This window comes from Sipha flava, unplaced genomic scaffold, assembly GCF_003268045.1.
Source record: "Sipha flava isolate LNK unplaced genomic scaffold, YSA_version1 48_pilon_pilon, whole genome shotgun sequence".
Classification (NCBI taxonomy): Eukaryota; Metazoa; Arthropoda; class Insecta; order Hemiptera; family Aphididae; genus Sipha; species Sipha flava.
The window spans coordinates 860388-886367 of NW_020273306.1; the positions used below are offsets into that span (position 1 = coordinate 860388).

The 25980-nt window shown below is 29.8% G+C and overlaps 1 protein-coding gene across 1 annotated transcript in view; it reads right to left on the bottom strand.

Moving 5' to 3' along the window:
- Positions 1 to 25980, bottom strand: part of LOC112690112 (lachesin-like) — a 199898-nt gene that overhangs the window by 16895 nt on the left and 157023 nt on the right. The window contains exons 5-9 of the mRNA XM_025564037.1: positions 13056 to 13184; positions 12701 to 12838; positions 8776 to 8925; positions 4413 to 4571; positions 3810 to 3935 (exon numbers count right to left, since the gene is read on the bottom strand). Of these exons, the coding sequence (XP_025419822.1) occupies positions 3810 to 3935; positions 4413 to 4571; positions 8776 to 8925; positions 12701 to 12838; positions 13056 to 13184 (702 nt within the window). The remainder of the gene's footprint in view (positions 1 to 3809; positions 3936 to 4412; positions 4572 to 8775; positions 8926 to 12700; positions 12839 to 13055; positions 13185 to 25980) is intronic.

The following is a 25980-nucleotide window of genomic DNA, read 5'->3' on the forward strand; positions in this document are numbered from 1 at the left end:
AATATTCATTATTATTATTATTGTCACTGGCCATCGCCGTACAAATCGATTTGTGTCAAATATTTAACTTCATGTTACCAATAAATTAATTTGATTACCAATAATCTGTATTGAATATGTCGTCGTGTGTATTGTGATGTTCAATTCCTGTTCCAGTAATCCATCGTGAATTCTTCAATCATCGTTACCATTTTAGTTACCAGCGTCAGCCGTCAAAATTGTTGTAAGTGTTAGTTTTTAAGTGTGGCCTTATTGTTTAATTTTAGTATTTCGTCCGATTTGTGTGTGAGCTCTGTGGTCATTGCACCAGAACGATTCGATCACAGAGACTTCCCCCCCGATAATTAAACTAAAATTCCTTTTTCCCTTGGATAACTAAATTGTTTCCATTCCTTTCGGGTGCCGCCGTCGTGCCAGAGCCGCCGCCGAACGCTATCGGTCAATTGCGAACCTTGAGTTGCCTACCTCCAATATTATCGCGGGGAGTAAGTGGAATTGCTTAGCCCACAAATTCTAGGCACCCACCACATACAAATTATATTTTTATATTTATATGTCAATGTGACTGGTCCTTCGATCGTCGTTTTGGCCCAAACAACATATATATATATATATTATGTTTGTAATATATTCTTTTTTCTAAGACAGTAGCTAGACTAAATTTTCATTTATAGCAGTAAAATCAAGTGTGCAGTCCGAAATTGTACAAATAATAGGGCCTGGAGTAGGTATGTGTGTAGAACGTAAAGCCTTTCTAAGTAAAAAGCAAAAATCAACCACTGATTTATTCTAAAAAATATAAATTTAACACGAAAAAATTATATGATACCTAGTGATTCCGTCTTATTGAGGTTTTATTGTAACCATAATGATACTTATTTATTAAATATAATTATATTAAATAATATTCGGTTGAATTTATGATGTTAACATATTCTATTTAAAATCACATTTAAAATAACCAAAAATCAAAAAAAAAAAGAAGTTTTTCCCAACTTAATTAGAACAAAGTGATTGAACTATATAAAAGTGTTGATTTACGTAAAGGTATGAATGTTAAAATATAATTTATGTCTACCATAAAATGTAAAAGTAAAAAAACGAATTCATGCATATTACTAAATTGTTTAAAACTAAATATTGTTACTATTATTATTGCTACCGACTTCGACTCGTTTGGTTTCGTCAAGAATTGCGTTGATGTTGACTTATGTTATTATAACTCGGTTATTATAGATCGGCAAAACGCCCCACAAGAGGTACTTCAGTGTTTAAGTTCTGCGAAATATCTAACGATCGAGTGTGGACCCAATAAGAGATTTAAAGTTTTATTAAGACGCAGGATGATTGTGAGATGGAGGTTATGCGTTTGGATGGTAATGATAGACGTAATAAGAAAATGGTGTGTGTATTGCACGATTTATGTAAACGTGATAATTAAAGACCGGATTCAATAAATATTGCAACTTTTTATTGATAAGAGGTAAATCAAATCTGAACAAACATGTATACAAATCAGATTAATTAAAGTCTTCCTGTTTAACTTAAGAATTTAATTTTTTGCAATTTTCAACGATTTTGCAACTTTTGTAATTATTGCAATTTTTGTATACTTCAGTGATAAAATATACAAATTATTACTTCTTAAGTGATTTCACTATTAAAATATAACTACGACATAACTTTTTACATGTAGTTAAATGTAGTTTAGCATTTTTAAAATTATATTTATCTAAGTTATTTGAAAAACTCCCAACTTTAGAAGAGTCAAATAGTTAATTACTTAATAGTTTAAACATATTCAGTGAAATTGAAAATATTTCGATAAATATTCTCGGTCCCAATAGAAAAATATTTAATGATAAATTAAAATATGTCTTAAAAAAAATTAAGAATATAGAAATTATTAAAACTTACTTTGAGGTTATGGCAGGAAATCAAAATGTTAATTTAGATACAACAACAAATTTTTTGAATTATTTTAAATGTGCATCGATAATAAGTGTAAACGTTGAACGTACTTTTTCATAATATAAACATATTTTAAGTAAGAGACGATACAATTTTCAAGAACACAATTTAGAGATGTAAATATTTATAAATTTTAATTCAGAAAAATTATATATATTGTAAATATTTTATTAATATCCATAATATTATTTAAGTAAGTAATTAATTATTATATATTTGATATGATTTTACTATGTAATTTTTATGTATATTTCATTGCAATTTCAACATATTTACACTACAATTTTGGCATCTTTTTAATGCAATTATATCCGGTCTTTAGTGTTAATATAAGTCTCATGGCCCTAATACATCAGTGGACAGTCGAATACTCGCCTAAATACGTAAGTATAAATAAATAAATACACATATATATATATATATATATGTTACCGGAAATATGGATAATTCGGTATTTTGCAAAGTGCCTAGGCATTATATAAAATGCCAAAAATCACTTGGCAATAAACATAATACGAGCGTTGCTTAGGTATTATATATAATGCCAAACGTGGAGTAAGCAATATGATGAAAATAAACAAATTTGGGCATCGCCTATTACCAACGATTTTACTTATTGTTTATCATAAATGGGCGTGCACGATTTAACGCAATAAAGATTAATATCCTTTTACTACTATAATAATAATTCTGAGGTACATTATTGAACATACTAATACATTATTACAATTTATTACAATTTCGTTATTTTTTTCGTCATTTTCGTGTCTCGTTATGGTGTTGCAATTATGCATACGATTTATATGAAGTCAAAGTTTTATAAAAAACTACAAAATTGTTTTTAAAAATGTAGCCGCTAATACTAGTTTTTTATCTGATGAACAGTATAATGAGTTGATAAAAGTTCAATTCACAAGAATTGGCCAAAGATTTTTAAAATGTGTTTGTAAGTGTGTCAAAATAAAAAGTGTATTTGCCTTAAAAATAACAATTAATTTAATAATTTTGTGCATTTCAAAATGTTACTTTTTTACAACATCTTATAATAATAAGTAAATAGTAGCTTAAGTAAAATATTTATATAATAGTCATAATATAATAATAGATAAAAATTAAATTTTGTCTATAATATAACATATAATAAAATATTTTGTACTGTGCCTAAAAAAAATTGGAATTTTGCATAATGCCTAGGCATTTTGCAAAATACCTGAATTATCCATATTGTCGGTAATATATATATATTAGATCGTTATATATAAAGTTTCTGCCGCTAGACGGTTAACCTTAGTGAACGTAATAGGTAACACAATGAGGGTTGATTTATCGTATCAACGTATATAAATGCAGTCTATGTACAAATACTTTATGCGGTTATTGGCCGGCGGATGGGAGTAGGAATTTTGAACATACGTCGGGGAAAAAATGTATTTATTTTTGACGAAACGAGAAATAAGAACCAGGTTTTGAAATGCGAGTTAAAGTGAAAAAAACCCGCTGAGCCTGTAGATGAAGAATTCGATTGGAAGAAGAAAAAAAAATGTAAAAAATAAATATATTTCTTCGAGCAGAAGGGTGATTTATACAGTGTAAACAAAACAAAAGGGTCGTACGGATTGGTCCCACCGCAGTGCTTTTGCTCCATGCACACTCTCACCGAGCACCGCTAACCCGGTCGTCGGTATAAATCAAACGGTTACGTCGTACGTTTCGCGTGTAGCTTCGGCGAAGACACTAATGGGCGTGTTTATCGCACGTTATCGGTTGCACACCCAAACACATACTCAAACACACTCAAACGCACGTACTCTTGTGTACACGCACACACACGAACTTACCGGCAGCGGCGGCTGTCCGAGAACTTTGTTGATCTTCCGTCGACTCTCTCTTATTAGTGACCGTGGCGTCTTGGTGTTTTCCGGTCTTCTTCGACGACTGCATCCAGTCTACCTCGTTGATGGGTGCTATATATAAATATATATATATTTATTCGGCATTAAAAAAAAATCTCGAACAAACAAATATCGCAAATGCACATCGTTTATACCGTACTACATATAAATATTCATGTGTAATAATAAATGTACGAAGACATAAATCGTTAAATCGCACAGGAAGAAAATGGGCGGTTGATGGTCTCAGATATACACACAAGCTCACAAAAATTCACGCACACCAAACACACACACACACACAAACATACATACATATACGTGACATACAGATATATATATATATATATATATATATATATATTTATGTATTAACATAATTTACAAGTATATGTGCATATATTTATCATGGAACATGTGTGTGCACGCGTAAAAATACAGTAGAATAGAAAAAGTTTTTAGGCATTCGGCCAATAACTTGGAAGTCGGGGACACAGAGCAAAAAGAAAGGAATATTTTTTAATGTTATGAAAACAGTGTTTTCTTTACCTCTTCCACCGTATTTTGAAGATTTTTTCGGTAAAGCTGTCGTCCACCACAGAACTGTTGTAGAGGGCATCGTGGTCGTAATACTTGTAATCGTTGAAGTCATGGTGGTGGTTGTCGTCGTCGTCGTCGTCGTCGTCGTTGTCGTGGGCTTGGGTACAGCTGAGCATTATAAAATATTATATAATATAATCAAATAATAAATCATAAAAAAAAACATGAGTAATGTGTATATTCGAGTAAATGGATATAAATTACCACCCAACTGATTTTTAACATATAATATACATATATATGCATAAATTAATATAATAAGATAACGATGTGAAAATATGAACATTCTCTAATTAGATCAATACAAGTCTAGAACTATAACGGATTCTTCTGATATTTCTTTTGACAAATTCTACCGATTAAAAAAAGTTTTCAAACATCAATCTATGTTGCTTCAGTAGTATAATACTTCAGTGATTATTAAAAAAATTTCGTCATAAGCCAAAGAAATTTTATAGGGGTTGTAACATTAATAGAGTCTTTAGTTTGACAGATATAAATAAGAATGCAGTCTTGCTATGTATTTTAAAACAAAAAAGTTTAAGCTTTAAAGTTGATTTTTGCGTGAAATTATAAACTACATTGTAACAAAAAAAAAAAATTTTTTTTAAGTTTTGAGGCACGGGATAAATAATAGTTACAAGGGCGTAAGAGAAAAATATCGTGTTTTGTGTGTGTGTGTATGTGTGTGTGTGTGTATGTATAAAAACTCTGTAAAATTTAATTTTCTCATAAATAGCTATTATTCATTTATAAAAAAATATTGATCTTAATTTGATTAATTTGAAAAAAAAAATACGAGCGATTGAAAATTAATTATTGACTAAACGATAAAAATTAGGAAAATTCGCTACATTTTTGCTGTTCAAAATTCATATAACTTTCAATTTTAATAATTAAAATTTATAAATTGGATATATGATGTTTCAAAAAATTTCCTTTTTAGCTAAAAAAAAAAAAAAAAAATAAATACTGGAAAGTCATATGAATGTTTTGTAGATACGTTTTACAAAATTATATTTTTGTGAAATCGGATGGATCAACAAATTTCTATCAAGGTACCTGTACACTGTAGATTTTTTTTCGCAGATTTACTTTAGCTAGAGCTGTCTACGCTTAATTTAGGTAGTGTACACAGAATCTACAGATCTCTAGAAGTTGTTTCTTTTGACTCTAACTAGACCAACAAAGTCTAGATAAAGTAAACAATTATGAACAGTGTACACAAAGATATCAAACTATAACTAGAGTAGTAGTCTGGCTCTATTCAACATGCTAAATAGATTAAATAGAGTACAAGTAGAGCGCAGGAAAATAACATAGCAATAATATACCTGTAAAATGATAATCAATATTGATAACATATTATCATATATTACAATATACAGTTGTTTTTCCTATATTGTTTATAATATTTAAAGTATATAAACACGTTATATTGCTAAAACAAATTTTTTTAAGTTATATTGTTTAATATTTACTTATGAAAAATAAGTGAAAAATAATAACTAATTAAAAAATTATAAAAATAATAATTAATAATTATTTATGACGAGTGATTTTGTGTAGGACAAACGGAAAACTCATCAGGTAACAGAACTTATTGAGTCGTCTCCTGGATTTTGGAATTGTTCATTAAAAGAATACAGAAACAGACAATTAATGGTCAAATGTATGGAGATACATTTGTTTATCTATTTATTTATTTATTTCCCCTTTTGTTTTAATCAATCTACAAACTATAATTGCAGCTGCAACGTGTTTTCGGTCTGACGTTTTTCGTACGAAGTATTATCATTAAATACGCTCTAAATGCTCTCGAGAGAAAAGTACGAAATGTAATAAATTATGTACAAGCATACATAGATCATAGACTGATCTTGGTGGATTGGCTCTACGCATTCTCAGAGACTGCTCTATCTAGAGCGAATTTCTTTAAATATCTTTATTGTGTATTTACTCAGCTAGAGCAATCTTACTAAACTAAGTCTACTCTAGCTAGATTTCACCCTACAGAGTACAGGTAACTTTATAGGATAATTTATGTTTTATACAGCAGAGTAATTAATTACACGCGATGTACTAGCTGCGCATCGTTTTGTCTGTTAACGTTAACGTGTTTGAATAAATTTTACCCATGAACCCGTACATTCAGAAACATTGTTTAGCATACGTCTTCTTAGGATCAAAACATAAATGCATGTTTACAATGTCTACACTTTCAAACGCTGCGTCACAACGGTTTAGTGGTTCACCATTGATTATTACAGTATAAATGTTGTAAACTTATTATTATGTTGTCGGCTTTAGGTTATCAAAAAATAAAATAAAAAATTCAATCCAAATAGTATTTCAAACACAGTGTGACTCATCGTTAGTCTAATTTGCATAAGTCGTAATCAAATTATCTATCATTTTGTGATGATTATGAAATAAGGGGTCAAAAAATTGCATTGCAAAAATTGTATGATGAATGAAATTAATAAATATTTATTAATATATAATAATAAATCATTGTATCTCATCGATGTAAGACTATTATACCTCGGAATTGTTGTATCTATAAAATGCCATATAATTTATTATACTGAACTAACGACTTCTGTGAATTTAATGAAGTAATATGAATTTACTAAACTGTTTTTTCATCTCCTATAAAATTTATCATTTTGGGCTTATAACTTTTGCGAATCAGGTCACCGTTATATAATTATTTTAATACACATTTTGTATAACGGATTTTCCGACAAACATATTAGATTAATGTCAGGTGAGGGGTTCGGATAATCTGCGAACCACAAGATTATTAATGCGTCACTAGTTAACTATTAAATGTTTTAGAATTTCGAAAATCCGGGCAATATAGGATTTCGAAAGTGCACTAACAGTTTTCATTAAACGAATTTACGGAGACAGTAAATAAATACTGTTCATGTACACTTCTGGGTGTATAATAAAATATACCGGCTATTAGTTTGAAGATTTCATAAAAAATCATTTCTCTCCAATTTAAATATTGATGACAAAATTCGTTAGCACACTCATTTTGTAACAATGAAAAATTATACAACGTGTAATCAAATTTCTTATAACTTCGTTTAGTATTTTTCACTAAACGTCTTATAAAAATTAATGTAATTTCGAATGTGTATATTATAAAAACTGATTCAATACTCGTTAACGCTCCGTGAAGGACTAAAAAATATAAAAAGTCTTATTAGCTGCATTTGTTATGAACGATAACTTCTGTCTGTATTTATTAAAAATGTTTACAACTCTGAGCTCCCAATAGTTATAGTTATTTGCAATTTCTTTTAATATTTCATGTTTATAAATCCTTCTTAACATCAAAAAGTTTTCCCTGAAAATACATTAATCTAGTTTCTCGTATTAAATTAAGGCTACAAAGACTTAGCGAAACTATTTTTCATCTTATAGAAATAATTATTTCAAAAAAATACAATTTTCCCAGATTTTCTCTGATCCAATATGAAATTCTAATAATAATACTATGTGAATCCCATAATTGAATGATAATGCAGTTAACTAATTATAAAGAAAACTTATAGTTTGATTGTAATTTTATTTTCTCGGGCCGACCATAAAAACTTTGTTTTGATTTTATTAAATTTATTCTTGTAACATTTAAGATATCATGAAAATATAATCTACAATTAAAATATTCGATACTATGAAAAATGTACTATATTATATTTATATGAGACTGTAAATGAATATTTAAAATTTTAATCATAAACAAAAAAATCACAATAAATAAAGGACGAAGCTCCTGGGTCGGCTGAGAGAGAATTTATTGATTCCGCTGAAACTTTTGGTTTCAAAAAAAAAAACTATCTATTCACCCTGCCGATTACTGTTTATTAAAATAAAGCTTTTAATAATCAAAACAAATTTGTGGATAATTTATCAACAGAATTAAATAATACAATAATTTCTATGTTTACCTATGTAAAATATGTTCATAAATATTACAAAAATTAATTTATTATTATTAAATTATAAAATACTATTTTTTTATAAGTTACAGGTTTAACGTATATAGGTTAGGAACTTCAAGGGGTGTAGATTCGTTTATTTGTTTTTAAGCGAACAGTTATTTATTTTGGTAAAGTGAACATAATATTTTGTTATGATACTTTTATCGCCCCGGGACTAGAAGGTTACCATCAGTTGCATTTGAAAACTTTGCCACTTTGATATGGACCCTGTACAGAAACGATCGAAAAATGCGATTGCATGGGTTAAGACATACAGCTACTTGATTTCGTTAAAGTTATTGTATTTTACGTACCGTAAAGTTTAATCGTACCGTCCGTGTCACCCAATGAGTTTTTCGATATGCACTGGTAAGATCCGTAATCGGAGAACGTTACCGATATGATTGTCAGTTTCATATGCGTTTTGTACGCGTTGTCCAACAGTTCTGTGTGGTATTTGGTACCTGAAAAGTAAAACACACCTTACACTGCAATTTAAAAGTAATAGTTTCGTGATGAAAAACCGAACGCAAATAGTATTATTGAGAAAAAATAGAAGAAATTGAATATTATTGTAACTTTTGACGTTTTTAAGAGAAAACGCTCTGCCCGGGGATTAGTCGGAAACTTTTGTGGCGTCGGATTGACAAGACTTGGTGATCGTAGGAAGAAAATGGTTTCGAATAAAGAGCCGTCGGCAATCTATACAATGTGATCGATTCCCTAAAAATCCGTAGTTCATCCGACCGAATCGTTACAGCCGTGACAATCTGGAGGTAAGTGGATTTAACGAGCTAGAAAACAATTGGATCTCGCCGCTGGGCCACAATATCAAACTAAACACTGACGCTCGAGGTATCACGGGAATTTATGCATAGATGTTATTTCGTTTTGTCATTAAATCGATTGGTTATATGGCTCCATCGGTTGTAAACGATATTCTATACATATAACGTTCATCGTTGTAATAATAAAAAAAGTAATAATAATAATAATTATATAATCAAGATCATTTTTTTCGGTAAGGTTTCAAATGTTTCATAGGTACCTAAGATTTATGAACTAATAATAATTTCATTCAAATTCAAAAATGAATATTTGTATCTTGTTACTATTATAGTTTATGTAGCAAGTTATTTATGAATTACTATTACTTATTTTCTTAAGATGATGAGATACTCACATTTCGCCCTGGATGAAACGCTCTATAGATCAACGAAAGTATTGTAAGTGTAAGCACTATATGATTTTAAATTATAATATATTTGGTTGTAAATATAATTTTTTCATTGTGGAGGAAGTCTTCTCACCGAATATATGCCAAATATATGTCACTGAATAGAATACGTTCAGTTGCAAATGAAAAGGTCGATAAAACAATGATAACAATTATAACATGTAGGGTTCCTGGAATGGTCTAAAATATTTAATTTTTGTTTTATTTAATTTCCTACACTATTTAGTGTAACGGTTTTATATATATATATATATATATATATATGTTTATTAATAATTTATACTCGTGCGTATTATTCGGTGAAATTTTATGTACGTTGATAAAACTTAATTTTCTTCACAACAAGCTAGTAGTTAAGTTATTAGATTAATTTTTATGGGATTTTTATGTACACCTTTATTTTGTACACACCAATGATTTTTAATTTGCTTTTGCTACATTTTTCTACATAAAAACTACGTGAAGTATTTTTATTCAATTTGTTGTTCAAACTCAGTACTTTTAGTTTTAAATTATTTCTATTTGTATATTTTATTCCGAATAGTCTACATAATTATAAAGTTATAACCATCACATTTTATTAATTTATGTTTATACATTATTTTATACATTATTATAGCCTAATAATTAACTTTTATACATCAGAAGATACTTAATCGATATCTGTATATGAATGTATACGAATGTAATACATATATATGAATAAATAAATTAAGTTAACCGATATTTAATTATATCCAAACTATGTTTCAAAATATTTTTTGATTTTAATATTAATACCGTCATTATATTTTAATAGTAGATTTTCATAATATGTGAAGCTTAGTGTATACATAATATATGCACATAATATGGATCAGTGAAATTGCCATATATTTAAACACTAAACCACTAATATAAGCGCTGCTATCCTTTTAGGGGAATTTTATTTAAAAGTCCGATTCATATTTATTTTTTATGAACTACTTTGAATAAAATCAAAAACTATGTACCTATAATATTAGAAAAAAAATTGGTGTTATTAATTATACGAGTACTTAGTTGAATAATACTTATTATATATAACTATAAAATTTAGTTCAAAACTTCAAACAAAATCGATTGGAAATATGTAAAAAGTGAAATTTAAGACTTTTATAATTACATTTTGAATAGTTATTCATATTTATAAGTGAAAATTGTTGAAAGGTTTTTTGTTTTTATAATAGCTGGTTATTAAAATAAATTAATTTTTTTTCTATTTTTTTATATGGTGGCAAATATATACAGTATAGGAAACACATTATTCTAAACCGTAAAAAATTTAAGGAATAAGAGACTTCGTGTTGAAAATTGTAAGTTTTTAGTTACTAAGCAAATCGAAGGTGCAACTGAGTTAAGCAAACACAATAAAGTAAATGTATATTTTAGTTGTAAAATATTGGTCAATAATGCTTAATGATTTGAGACAAAAAAATATTTGTGTAACGATTGTTATAACATGACCAAGATAGTATTCAGAGGTGCCATTTTAGTTTTAAAATAGGGCTGCTAAATTTTTTACCAGGCCACAGTTATAACAATAAAAATTTGAATGTAAATATGAAGCTTATATTGAAGTTATTTATTACTTTACTATTAGGAATGAAAAATAAATCTGCAAAAAGAAAATAGCAAATAGCAAAAAAAAAAACGGCAGAATTAAAAGAGATCACTATGCTCCCGATAGAATTTATACTTATTTTGGATTACAGTAATTATTAGCAAGCTATATTTTTTTTTGTATTTAATATGCTGTTATGTAATCTAGATTACGCTATCATCTATAAGCACAATTCAAATATTAATTAATTAAATTTAACTCTGATACATCGGGCATCGACGTCAGAATGAAATTAAGGCAGGCAAATTATGATACGGGGAAAAATAGGGCCGCCAATGTATAACCAGCTATACCTCAAATGGCACCCCTGGCAGTATCTTGATTGGAGAGCTCTTCCATAAATGCAGGTTTAAAAATCGATTCTTATGTACGAGCAAGCTGTGATTAATTAAAAATTGTGTGTTTTTGTATTTTTATTGGATTCTATGTAGGACACTTGAATTTGATAGTTCGAAAGTTTCGATGTTTTAAATTATTATTTTCCATCTTCTTGTACTTAGGGTTACCGAGACTTTGTTTTGGAGTAATATTAATGGTACGAATTATAATGTCTTGGTAATGGAAAATGACATTGTTGATTCAAGAAGTAAACGTTTTCTTTCAAATTTTAAAAAAAATTGATAAGATATTTTTTTGTTTCATACAATATATTATAACGAAAAATATTTTGAAAATTACATAAAACTACCGTAGCTGTAAGTATTGGAATTAAATATTCTAAGTAGAATACTAAAGCATTTAAAAAAATAATACATTTGGCATTCAAAACAGAGCCATAGTAATCACTTATAACGTAGGTATTAATTCAATTTATTACTATAGTAGGTTATATAATCCGTGAACTATTTTATAATTCTCATTTTATATGTATATTACTTGTGTTACAATAACGTCATTTACGATTTATTAGTGCACAGGTTAAGTATTTATATGTATGTGTGTGTGTGTGTGTATTATGGGTTACACAGTCGTACCTTTGAGTGTTTCGGTATTTATATTTATGACGGTTTACCGTTTTGCACACCATGATACCTCCATAATATTATATGTATAGAGTTTTCGCACCCGATTTTCAAGCGAATCGAAATCAAACTGTATTGTATTGGCATGGGAGTATGTGTAATAGGGATGATATTTGCGTAAAGTGATTCGATTAATAAAATTATTCATATGTATTTTGCTATTGAAATGTTATTTCAATAACGAGTACGAAATTTGAAACAAAGAACAAAAAATAAAAAAAATAAAACAAAAAGAACAATAAGCCGTAAAAAAATGTGTTTTCATATTAAAATAATATAAGTGTATTATAATATATATATATGAAATGGGTATGATGCGTTTTCAGTATTCTACTAACCATTTGATATGATGGTCGTTTTATCTTTTGTCCAGTAATCGATTGATTTGGGATACGCTTCGGATATACATTCCATAGTGACCGATTGACCTTCTTGTGCGCCAACGAGCTGATTTGGTATCCATATCATGGGAGGGACTGTTGAAAAAAAAGTAAAACACGTATAAAGAATAAATTGTTACAATCAAATCCAATAATCCTTGGTGAACAACAATATTTACACCACCCTACGTGCGTACACGTATGCCGCTTGGCGAGTGTAATAAGGACACACACGCGTTACATGCGTTTTGCATAATGTATGTGATCGTGTACATATATAGGAGCACACAAACGGTTAATTTGTTTCACTCACACTGTATGATGAGCATGATACGTTTGCTGACAGACGGTGGGATTCCATTGGACGCTATGCACAGATACGCGCCCATGTGCGAACGGTTCACTTTCGATACGTTCAGCCAGGGCCCGTTCACGGCCATCACTGAAAAATCAAAATTAAAACAACATTTTTAGAAAAAAAAAAAAACAATTATTTCAATACAGTGGCACTGATCTGTAATATTTAAATTTATGGTTATTATTATGTTATAAGTATATTATAGCATGATTACACAAAATGTACCAAAACATCAAACACAATCTTCTACAACTCGATCTAATAATTTATTTATAACTGATAATGGATTTATGTAGCTTACAAAAAAAAAAAAAAAATTTCAAAACAACCTTCAAAATATGTCTCTGAGAAATTGTAATATGCTTCAAAATATGCACTCAAAATATTTAATATGCCTATTTGAAAATAATCAATTGAATTAGAAATAATTGTGGAATAAAGGGTTTTTGAAAACTCAATTGCTAGTAGTTGCTGTTGGTGTCTAGTATCCTTCAGTCGAACATCAACAATGAGCGCGATCTATAGGGTGGTTCATGTCTATACTCGAGGGCCCGTCGGTGTCGAACAGGCAACAACAACATTGTCATCGATATTGGCCGAACAGGTCACTCGCACGGCAAATTGCATATTAACGATAAGCCGTGCACAGAGACAGGTGGCATTAAGAATGATCCAGAACAGAGGTTAAAATATATTATTTTTCGTACTGCACACTTAAGGATTTTGTCATACTCCTCGTTCAAAAGTAATAAGTAATACAGTTAAAGTAGTTGGTATTTTAGATTTTGCTGATGATATATCTTGGAATTTTAAAAATATGTAAAACAATTTAATAAAAAAAAATGTAAAATTAAAAACAAATATCATAATATAGAGAATAGAACCACAATACACTTTTTAATTTCGTACTCATACTTAACATTTCGTATTACACAATATGTGTCGTATTGCACACAATTTTAGTCCCTGATCCGGACACGCACAGGACGGTTCCAAAGGAAGGAGCGTTACTACTGCAACACCGGGTGACCTACAGGTGGTCCAGCGAAACCGTTCGCGACAGTCGCACGATGTGGGTCGTGAAACATGCGTAGTCGACATCAATTGAGAAGAATGGATGTCACCATTAATGCGTGGCAGGCAAGATGGGACAACAGAAACGATGGTTACGCGAACGCATACTCCGAGTGTGCAGGGATGGCTTGGGAGACTAGAGACGACGGTCGTAACCAACTGCACTGATCGCACACGGATGTATCCGTCACCGTCTACATCCGATGAACAGAGACCCGAACACCTTATGTGGCAAATATCAAGAAATCGCGGAGCATATGGGCGTCCTCAGAAATTTTTTTAGGAGGGGGAAGGGGCAAAATTAATTTGAAAAATAAATGAAGATTTTTTTCTACATTTTATACTTACACCTTTTATTAATAAATTATTCTTTTTCCTCGAATATAAGATATACTCGTATGATAAGATAACATAATCCAATTATTATTTATGTTTTCTACTATACATAATATATATGTTATATTAAAATAATCTACTTGTATGTTTACTAAATTGGCACGTTACAGATAGAAAACAAATTTAAAATTCTAGGGGGGTCAAGTGCCCCGTCTTGCCTTCCCTGGGGACGTGTATGTGCTCCGTAGGTCGAAGACCTGATTTGCGAACCTCGTGATCTTCGAGAGCGAGACCAGAAACCTGTCCGGTACGAACGTCTTATATCGGCATGGTCACGTGGAAGACAAACGTTCATTAAGATGGTGGGAACAGCCTTGTCCAGGAAGTAGGAGGATGAGATAAGAGTGGAAAGAGAGGTCAGGATACAACCAGGTTGGTGGGTTTCGCGAGCCGGTTGAAGATAAAGGTGAAAGAAAATGACGATCTAAGTAAACGGAACTTAGGCAGGGTATACGCATGTACTATATGCTCCCGGCGGAGGCGAGCTTGGTCAGGGATCGTCGATTCGTCTTGGACTCCACACTCTCGAAGTCAGGCACCAGGGTGGTAGAGGCCACGTTAAACGTACTGGAACAAGATGTGATATTAGGGCTGGCGGGTGTAGACACCGGGCTGAGAAGACAATACAAAGGACAAACAGCATCAGATACAATATTATAACAATGTAGTGCAGTCACGGTCACTTCACGAGAGGTATTTCGATTTTCTAACAAGTGCGTGACCCTTCGTGGAGGAGATATATTTGTAAATATTAACTTTAAATAAACGATATCGATCGGGGCTTCTTGTACCTGATTGATCTTCGGTTCTAAGAATAAAAAATAGTTGTTTTCACCAATAGAATTCTTAATTTTACTAGTAAGACTGAGTAAGTCAACGAAAAATTATCCTTCATTTATAAAAATAAAAATGTATTATTAGTCTTCGTATTTAATTCATATTTATAAATTCATTCCAACGCGGACGATTGAGACAAAACTATTTGACATTAATATATGGTATTTATTAACTATATTTTTCACTATTAAATTACAAATATGCATTATATATGCAAAACATGTAAACTAAAATAATTTTAATAATAATAATAAAATTTTTTATATTTTTTTTATTTTTATTCTTATTAAATGAATATCAATTATTGGTATTAATTTAATAAGAATAATTTAAATCAAGCACATTTTTTATAGCATTTATACCTATGTGTATGTTGTCATTTTAACGTTAAAGATTCAAATGTTCCACCCCAACTAATAAAGAAGACCCATCATTTTTAGTACAGGTATTGCGGACCCAATATTAGATCATGTTAATAATAATAATAATAATAATATATATAATAATATAAATTATATGATGTGTAGTTGTGTCAATTTTCGTCATTATCATAACCATGATTGTGCTTGGTTTAGGTATACAATGTCTAAAAAAATACAAGGGAAAAATGTTTCTTAATAGCGTTGTGTTCACTTTATATTTTAAGTTATTTGTTGTCATTTACAAGAAAACTATCAGTTGGTCAAAAACAAAGAAGAATGTGTGGAAACGATTCTCTTAAAAGTATTTTTTAAATACAGTTAAATAATATTATGGTTTTAAGTTATAAAACAAAATTACAGTTTTTGATGCTTGGAAAACAATTTAAAAAAAAAAAAAATTATTAGTACCATAGTTTTAAAGGAAATAAGTGACATTCCATTTTTGCGTGTTGACGTTATCAACAGTTTGAGTATCTCCAAATGTAATTAAGCTTTGTATTTATAAAGAATTTAAATAGTTTTAAATTTTTGTTTGGCTTAATAAAGTATATTCAAATACTGTGTTCCACTATATGCACATAGAAATATATATATTCTAATATGAAAAATTTAAAAATTGGGCTTCTTAATAACGTTTATCAATTCAGGTATAATTAGTGCATGTTACAAGGTTGTTTTCATATTACATAATAATAATTTTTAAGTTTATTAATTAAGTAATATATGGAAAATATTACAGAATAATAAAACTTTCAATTTTTCATATGAATTATATTATATCAAAATATATTCATTTATTTATATACTCAAGTTTAGATGACATAAATATTGAAAGTAAACATTTTATTGGTACTATATAAGATCAATATAAAAATCTTAACGATTGAATAAAGAATACAAATAAACAAATTGTATAAATCTTAAATCTCATATTATTGGTTATTGTTTTTCATCAGCTATTTTTTTCAATCAATTTTTGTTTCATTGAAAAGTTAAATTACCATGGTATTTCAAAGTAATTTAAAGAATGACAGATTTTAAAATATTAATATCATAGAATATAACCTTTTTTTTTTAAATTATATTTTATAGCTAATGAACACAATTTTATTATAAGTTTTCTTTTATTTTTATACTTACATATTTTATTTCCGAATAAATGTGCAGTGTGTGATTTTGTGTGTAAACAAATCATACCATTACGTTCAAGTTTTACAAAGTCCGATGAATAATAATAATGATAATAATACGCATAATCCACAAAATGTATAAAACCACCGTGTACATTATAAAATTATATGGACATAGGTTCAACTTTCGGGTATTTCATAACGTAATTTATTCAATAAGCGTTTAGCTTAATACCGCAGTTCCCGGACTGAACGACCACCGTTTTTCTAATCTCCTGGAGCATAGTAATATGACGTTATCCGTTTTGACATGTTGTGCCCCATTGATAAGATCACAGTCCATTAAATAAATATTACTCGTATTTTGTTAAAATAAATATTTGTCAAAATATGTATTCACAATGTAGTTGATGTAAACGTACAGTGAGTTTCCGATTTAAAAATTATTAAATGCAAGTATAATTTTTTTTTCAAATTTCGATGAGAAATGTTTTCTTTTATATTATGCATAATATAATAGACATATTCAATAATATTTATTAAAACAATTCATTGTAAATTAATTGGTGCCTTAGATTTGAATAATAACTTTAATAATTGATTAATTATCCTATAAGTATAATTTACAAAATATATTACAATAATATAATTTTGTTGGATCACTTCCAAAGTTAAAGGCTGTGCTGGAGGTGAGAGTTCATGCGAGTACAATTCTATTAAAGTATATTATCGTATAGTCCCAAACGAATAAAATATTAGTAAGGTATTGGAAATAAGCATTTAAAGTTTTATACTTAGTTTAGATTAAAAATCTAGTTTAGGTCAGTCTGAAATTTAATGTTTTATATTTTTAAAAGTGTGTAATCATTTTATTTTCGGTAATAATTTATATATTACTACTTATTCTATCATATATGTTATTATATTTGTACCTATTTTACTTAAAAAGCTATTTTGGTTTTTTGCATCAGTCTTTTGAAAGACAAACGGTTACTAACTACATGCATTGATATTTATTTTAATTTCGTCCCAATGTAAAAGTGTCGCGTATATTCGCGAACATGTTCTGAATATTAATACAACAACAACAATAATATACAATAATATACGTAATAGCAGAATAATATATATTAGTATAACATTAAGTTATATTTTTACATATTAATAAACCATTTTAAATTTAATGTTAACGAGTAAATAAAATTACGATAACATGAAGATCGAAATAATTTCCTTTGTCTTTTTCTAATGATAAACGATAAAAAATCAGAATTCTATACGCAGAACTGCAATTTCAATGCGTTGTTTGCGTTATAAAATCTTATAGATTTTGCTACACTGCTATTTTATAATATCTATTTCCTATACGTGGGAAATTCATATATAAAAGGACTTATGCGTTTTTTATTGAGACATGTCTTACAAAATATTTGTCATAAACATGTTTCATATGGTGCATATACATTGTATTTTTCACAGACTGTATCCACTTATCTAATCTGATTTTAGATTCTGATCGGAACGATGGAGGTATTGGTTTTCTACAATGGTGTGTGACTGTGTATATTTTTTTGGAAAATATTTTTTCATTTCTTATGTGTTCATAGAAATATTGTATTGAATAAGTGCCTTAGCTTGAGAGATAATATTTTAGACATTTTTCGGGATTTGAAAATACACATTTAAATAATAAGATAAGTTTTCATAGCCCTTTTTTTTTTTTTTTTTATTAATTTTGATTCACCGTATGTTAAGTTGATTTATTTATATTTTGATCTAGTGCATTTTGAGTTCAATAAAATATTCTGAAATTATTAAATAACATAAATTATTGGTTCAAATTTGGAGATTCTGTATATAATATTGTTATGTTACTTAGCTATTTATTTCTGTATAAATAGTCTTTAGTTTTATTAATAGTTTTGTTTCATGCAACACATTAACACATATTGAGTTATTGCTTTAATTCTAGTGTTCTTATAAAATAATATTTTGTTCTCTTAAGATTTACTATGGTAATAATTGTCTAAATAAATATAATAGTGCATTTCATTAAACATACTAATTCATTTTTTTTTTTTATAATATACATAATTAATTTAGTTCTACAATTTTGTAATTATGAAATATCTTATTTTATAGGAAAACTAATTTGTTATTATGACCGTCCATAATGATACTTAATATAATTTTGAATCTTAAGTATCATTTTAAGGTGGGTAAGTTTAACTGTGCTTTTGTTTTACTTGCATTGTCCTATGAAGACTTAAATATTCAATTTCAACAAAATATTCTCGCTCAAATGTGTTGGTGTAATTTAATCAAATAGTATAACAATAAGTAAATGTTATATCATTTAATTTAAATAGTGATTTAATATGAACACATTTTACAAAAAAAAAATATTATTATAGTATAACTTGTATTGTTAAAGTTTAGTCCGAAAATTCTATTGGGCTTAATCTATAATAAAAATTAAACAATAATTTTTCTGTCGCTTATATTTCGTATTATCTTCCATTCATGCGCTTTTAAACCAAATATTGGATAAAGTAGATTTTAACTAAATTAGAAAAATGAGTTATAAGGTTTTTGGAAGTCTGAAAAAGTTTTTACTAAATATTATAATATATTATTGATTATTTGATTCTTCGTCATGTTAAAATAACCTATAGACGGCATAGCATATTTAATATAAGAGATTTTATTATAGTATAAAAAATACATCTAAGGTATGAATTAATAATTATAGTATTCTAATATTATTAAAAATACAAATTAAAAGTTATTTAAAACTGCATGATATTAACTTTTCTTCTCTTTCTCTGTATCTTCGTACCAAGTATTTATGACATTTTAACTTTATTTTATTCTGGTAGGAGGATGTAGAGATCCGGAAAGCCCCCTCCCCCAAAAAAAAAAATAAAAAAAATATGGCACTGAATGTACATTTTATTAGTTAATAATGAAGTATTATAATTTTGTTGTATGTTTTAGTAATATTTCGACCAACGCCGTTGGTGACAGAAAAAGTTGGCAAAATAATTGTTAACAATTTTTTTTGTTTATATTACATTACACATCATAATAATTTGTGTTCATATAATCTTATAGGGTCTTTTTTCTTCTTCTTCTTTTTGGGCTTTTACAGGCCTTTAAGGCCCATCGCAGCAACAACATATTGTTTCCATTCTTCTCTATCATTTGCACGTTCTTCTGCGTTTCTACGTTCAGGAGTTTCAGGTATTCTTGTACTCTATCTACCCATCTTTGTCTGGGGTGTCCTCGAGGCCTTTTAGTATCGGGTTTACATTTAGTTATTGATCCAATCATTCCCTCTGACCTCCACACATTGTAACGATTGATTATGAGCTCAAGAAAAACAACCTTTTGTTTTTTGGTCATAAACACGTACTTTATTAGAGTATTATATCATAATAATAATAATAATAATAATAATAATAATATATTTTTAATCACAACAATTTAATAATACCAGACACGGCATACAAATATAATCCAATACTTATATAGTTACTAACCACCGTTAGTGTAGGCGTTAATACGGGTAAACCGTATTCCGTACACAGGTATTAGTACTATTTACAATATAAGAAATTATATAGATATAAGATAATAACAAAACATATAAATACCAACTATTATTAGTGCAGGTGTTAATACGGATACCCGTATTCCACACACATGCAATAGTATGATGTACAATATATAATAACAAAATATTTAAATATAAGCTACCGTCAAATTCAGGCGTTAATACGGACAAACGGTATTCCATACACAAATGGTAGTAATATAGATAAAAAGTTATGTTAACCAAACTGCTATTTGAAGATGTCCATATGTTGATGGCAGTTGATAGATGGTGACGTGTTTTGGTGTTACGGTATTGACCAGTAGCTTGGAGAATCCAAAACAAGAGGTAAATATCCAGGGCGTACATACGGGGAACCGTATTTCACTGTGATAACCGTACTCGTCCTGGCTTCTTCGGCTCAGCGGTCGGAATATGTTTAAAACGTTGCGTACCGGCCCTATTTCTGCTCGTTGCGAGTAGGGGCTCAGTAATAGCGTCTGGATTATTCGTGCATTATTCTTTTATTTCTTTTCTGTAATTGTTACTAAATATTTTCTGTTCTTTGTACATATGATTTGTTTTTAACTGCTAAAAATGTTCGTTTATTTTCTGTATCCTTCGTCTATTGACTGCCTAAGTTGTGATTAAACGGCCACCGCTCATTCCTAGTACGGGTGGTTCGTCAGCGTACTCTATTGTTACTTGCCCAATGTAGAGCGGCCGATAAGTTGTTGTTTTTCGCACATACAGGCACGAGTGGCGCTATCTCGTTACAACATGTCCCGCCCAACTTATCCTCGTGCTCTTCAAGGACCCAACGATGTTAGGTTCCTTGTATAGACCATCCAAATCCCCATTGCCTCTCACCTCATACTCTTCATCTTTATTTCTCTTCAAGTCGAAGATTTTCCTTAAATCTTTCTTTCAAACACTCCTAACTTTCCTTCATCCTATTTTGTCGTGGCCCATGTACTACAAGTATACAGAGCAACCGGTTTGACTATGACTTTGTATAATGTTATTTTAGACTATTCATAATAATCTTCATTTGAAGAGTGGCATTAGACTATAGTAGCATATAATAGCTGCCATAATTCAGTTTTCAACTTCTTCGTGGCTATTAGCATTTTCATTGATCTCTGCACCTAGGTATTTGAAGCTCTGTACCGTTTCAAATTTATAATCATCAACTTTTAAATAGCTAATATTGTGATTTCATCTCGATAGTATCATATACTTTGTTTTTGACTCATATATCTTCAGACTAATCTCTTTACCTTCATTTAGTAGAATGCTAGTTGTATTCGTCAGTTCATCCTCTGATGCAGCCATGAAGACTATATCGTCAGCGTAAGTTACTACGGTTAGTTCGTTATTGTTGTTAATTTTTATTCCTTTAGCTTTCATATAACTGATTCTAATGCTATATTAAATAAAGCTGGTGATAGAGCGTCTCCCTGTCTGAGTCCGGTCGTCACTGGGAACTCATCTGATATCAACCCTCCAAAACTTACTTTACTTTTGGACTCATATGCATACGCTCTTATCATTCTGACTAATTTTACTGGTATTCCTATTTTGTTCATGGCATTCCATAGTTTTTCCTTATTAATCGAACCTTATGCTGATTTGTAATCTATGAACATTAGGTGTATATCTTTATCGAACTCGTGACTCTTCTCAGCTAATTGTTTGATGATGTGGATTTGATCAACTGTTGATCTCCCTATCATGAACTCAGCTTGATATTCTCCTATTATTTCTTTAATATATGGATTGAGTCTGACCAGAAGAATATTAGACAAAATCTTCTAAGTTGTGTTGAGTAAGGAGATCCCCCTATAATTTTCACACTCCATGATATCCCCTTTTTTAAAAACGGGACATAGGACAGATACTCTCCACGATTCGGGTATTTCTTCTTGTTCCCATATTAAGTTTATTAATTTATGAAGTTGGTTAGTAAGCATGGATCACCCTTTTTTGAACATTCTGATGCTATTTCATCTTCACCTGGTGCTTTACCATTCTTAAGCATATTTAATCCCGTTTCTACTTCATTTTTTGACGGGTTTTCGAGTAGTTGTTCTGCTGTCGTTACCTCGTTTACAGTGATATTAATTTTTGGCTGGTTCAAAAGCTTTGCAAACATATCTTTGAATTCGCATACTATTTATTTGTTGCCTATTAGAAGGGTTCCATCATTTTTTCTCATAACCGTTGGTCTGGGCTTGTATCCATGTCTTACTTCATTTGATTTTCCAAAAAAAAATTTCGAATGGCTATTTATATTACTTTCTATATTTTGTATGCGTTATTTTCCCCATAGTCTCTTATTTAATTTAATCACCTTATTTACCTCTCTTTGTTTAAGTGTTAACAATCTTTTGTTATCTTCATTGTGTTCATGTAGTACTTTCATGCGGGCTCTATCTTTTTCATGTAAAGCTCTTTTACATTCATTATTGAACCACATTTTCCTTGTTTTTTCTGATATGTATCCAAGTATTTCTTTAGTTATGGTTTTTACTGTTTGTTCTACTTCTTTCCATGTTTTACTTATATTTGGTTTTTCTTGTATATTCTGTAATTTTGACATTAACTTTTCTTGATATACTTTAGCTGTTGATATTTTCAGTGCATCTCTATCTATTTTCCGATTGTGTTTCTGTTTCTTTCGCCACTCTGTTGATATTCTTATATATGTATACATCTTATAGATTCACAATAATAATATATAACCAGACATGTGGTTATAATCATATATTTAGAGAAATATCGTTAATAATAAAATAAATATTTAAATGAATTAATTTTCATTGATTGACGAAGAACATAAATCTGAATTGAAATCTGGTGATTGTAACAACTGGATCACGGTTGCATCTAAGGTGGATTCCCGTTTTATTGGTTGATGTATACTAGTGATAAATGGATCGGACGAAATTAATAACTTATTGACTACGTCTTCATTAGTTACTGGACGAGAAAATTTACGTGTAAATTCTCTGTACTTTTTAAAAAATGTTTTATTTACCTCCTGTGCTTCTTCAACAAATTGTCCAATAGAGATTATTGCTTTTTCGATTATAGTTGATTCATGAATTAAAATTTTGTGTATAGTAGGTGACATATTATACCAGGGATATTTTTCTACAAATAATTGTGCAGTTTACTTATTATATTATTATACTCTTCAAACATTTTTAGATTTATTATATATACCCGCTAGTCATAGTTTTCAAAATAGTTCGAAATCTTTTGATTATTACTATATCTACTCCAGTAATATTGTTTGATACATCTACATTTGTGTCTAACCGTATTACTATTTCCATACCCAGGTTTTGGTTTATTAACTATTAATCCAAGTTCACTGCTCTACCAATTACATATAATAATGCGATAAAATATTTTAATTCCGTAAATATTATTTTTGCCAACTAATGATATCATGTGCAACGGTTAAAATATATAAAATTATTATGTTAACTGTTCAAACAAATATAATATTTTCTATATCGAAATAGTATAATCAGAGAGCTGCTTTATATTTTATCTTTTGTACAAATCCTATTTTCAGCTTCATTTTTTTTATCCCATGATCTTGCGTTTCACCTTATTATGCAACTTTCACGTCTGTACATCCCTCATAAATCTTCGTGTTATTAAATTCATATGTTTTCACTTTTATTCCATCTTAACATAAAAATTCCATACGCTTTCTATTTATTTCGCGTTTCTTTTCAATTTTCCTGTGCGTCTTCGATGTAAGGTGAGCATGTATACGCGTGCAAGCACGCACGCATCCGCCTACGTATTACCGTGTATTATATAATATATAATAATATGTTCAGATTCAATCATTGCTTACGCGTGTTCAATCAAAGTCAAGTTTGTGATTTAATGCTGATTAATGTTGTTGTGTTATGATTACTATTAACATTAAATCGCAACACTTTGTCTGGACACGGAAACAGCAGACGGCCGTGGTACACGAACACGTATTATTTTTCGTCATCATATATTTCCCGGGTGTACCGCCATTCCAAAAATTACGCGTTTACCGCATCCGAAATCGGCATCGACAGGTGTGTATCGAAATCGATTTGTTTGTGTAGCTATTATTTCAGAGTTCATAAAAATATTGGATTAATCTATTGCGGACGATCGATCGATCGATTTTAACTGTAATACTGTTGTTGTAATTGTATGGTTATAAACGAACGAAAAATAAATAATCGATGTAAAATTCAAACACACGTATGCATAATTGCACATTTTGTTTATAGAAATGTTTTCAAAGCGAATTCAAATCATTTAATTCGGTTCGCAAGTCCAATACAATATAATTTACCCTACTACATGCTATCGTCCAATCATGACACCTGTATAATACAATTTTTTCTTCTCCGTTTTGTTTTTGAAACTGACGTTTTGTGACGTAAAACAGCAATTAACCCATCGCGATGCTCCAGGTTCGTACGACGTGACGCGCGTAATGTAGTCCTAAACGCATTAAATTGACTTAGACAGCCGCATGACTCGATTTCACTCGTATGAGAGGCCGCCGCTAGGTAGAACTCGCACCGCTCGATGTAGCACAATAAACGCAAATAATAAAAACAGCTTCAGAAAATAGTCCGGTGTAAAACCATTGCACCGTTATTACTGCACAGTCGACCATTTGGGGGCTATGTGACCATAAATCATCTATACCGATTCAATTTAGCGAGCGACAACGGTGTAAGTATAGCAGTTGCGACAACGAGACGTATGTAATTGATCTTTCTTACGTTGCACAATATTGCGCCGGGATGCCCTACGCCCCTTTTCCCTAAGACGCTGCTCACCAACCTACGTTGATTGTAATAATTTTACCTTTTGTGATGTTCTCTTATTTGCATCGTTCGCCGGAAGTACTTGTCACCCTCTTTTCTCCCTAGTTCTTCTCGTTACGTCGTCATCAAGACCGCCTCGACCACTCGAGAGTAAATTCTCAGCGTTGCAAACTCATCTTTGAAATGTTCACTAGTTCTTCTATGTATAATGTATTATAATATTATAATATATATAGTAATATTATCAATTTTCATTGCAGCTTTACCCTCTGAAATGAACACCGCAACGTCGGTAAGTTTCCCGGTATTGTCCTGCACGACTCCGTCGTAGTCCAAACCATTAACTTTCGACTTAATCTGGTTGACCGCTATTTGGACTTTGAAACTTTACCATTTTAAGATAATAATATTTGTAAACCACTATCATATTGGCTTAAGCTATATACCGAATTACTCACAGATCATTTGTCTTGTGTTCATTAATCTTGACAGTATAAGTCTATAAAAACAAATGCTGTGCACCTATACCAAGATATACGTGTTATGTTATAATATACACTATGTATTATAAATTACGATTTG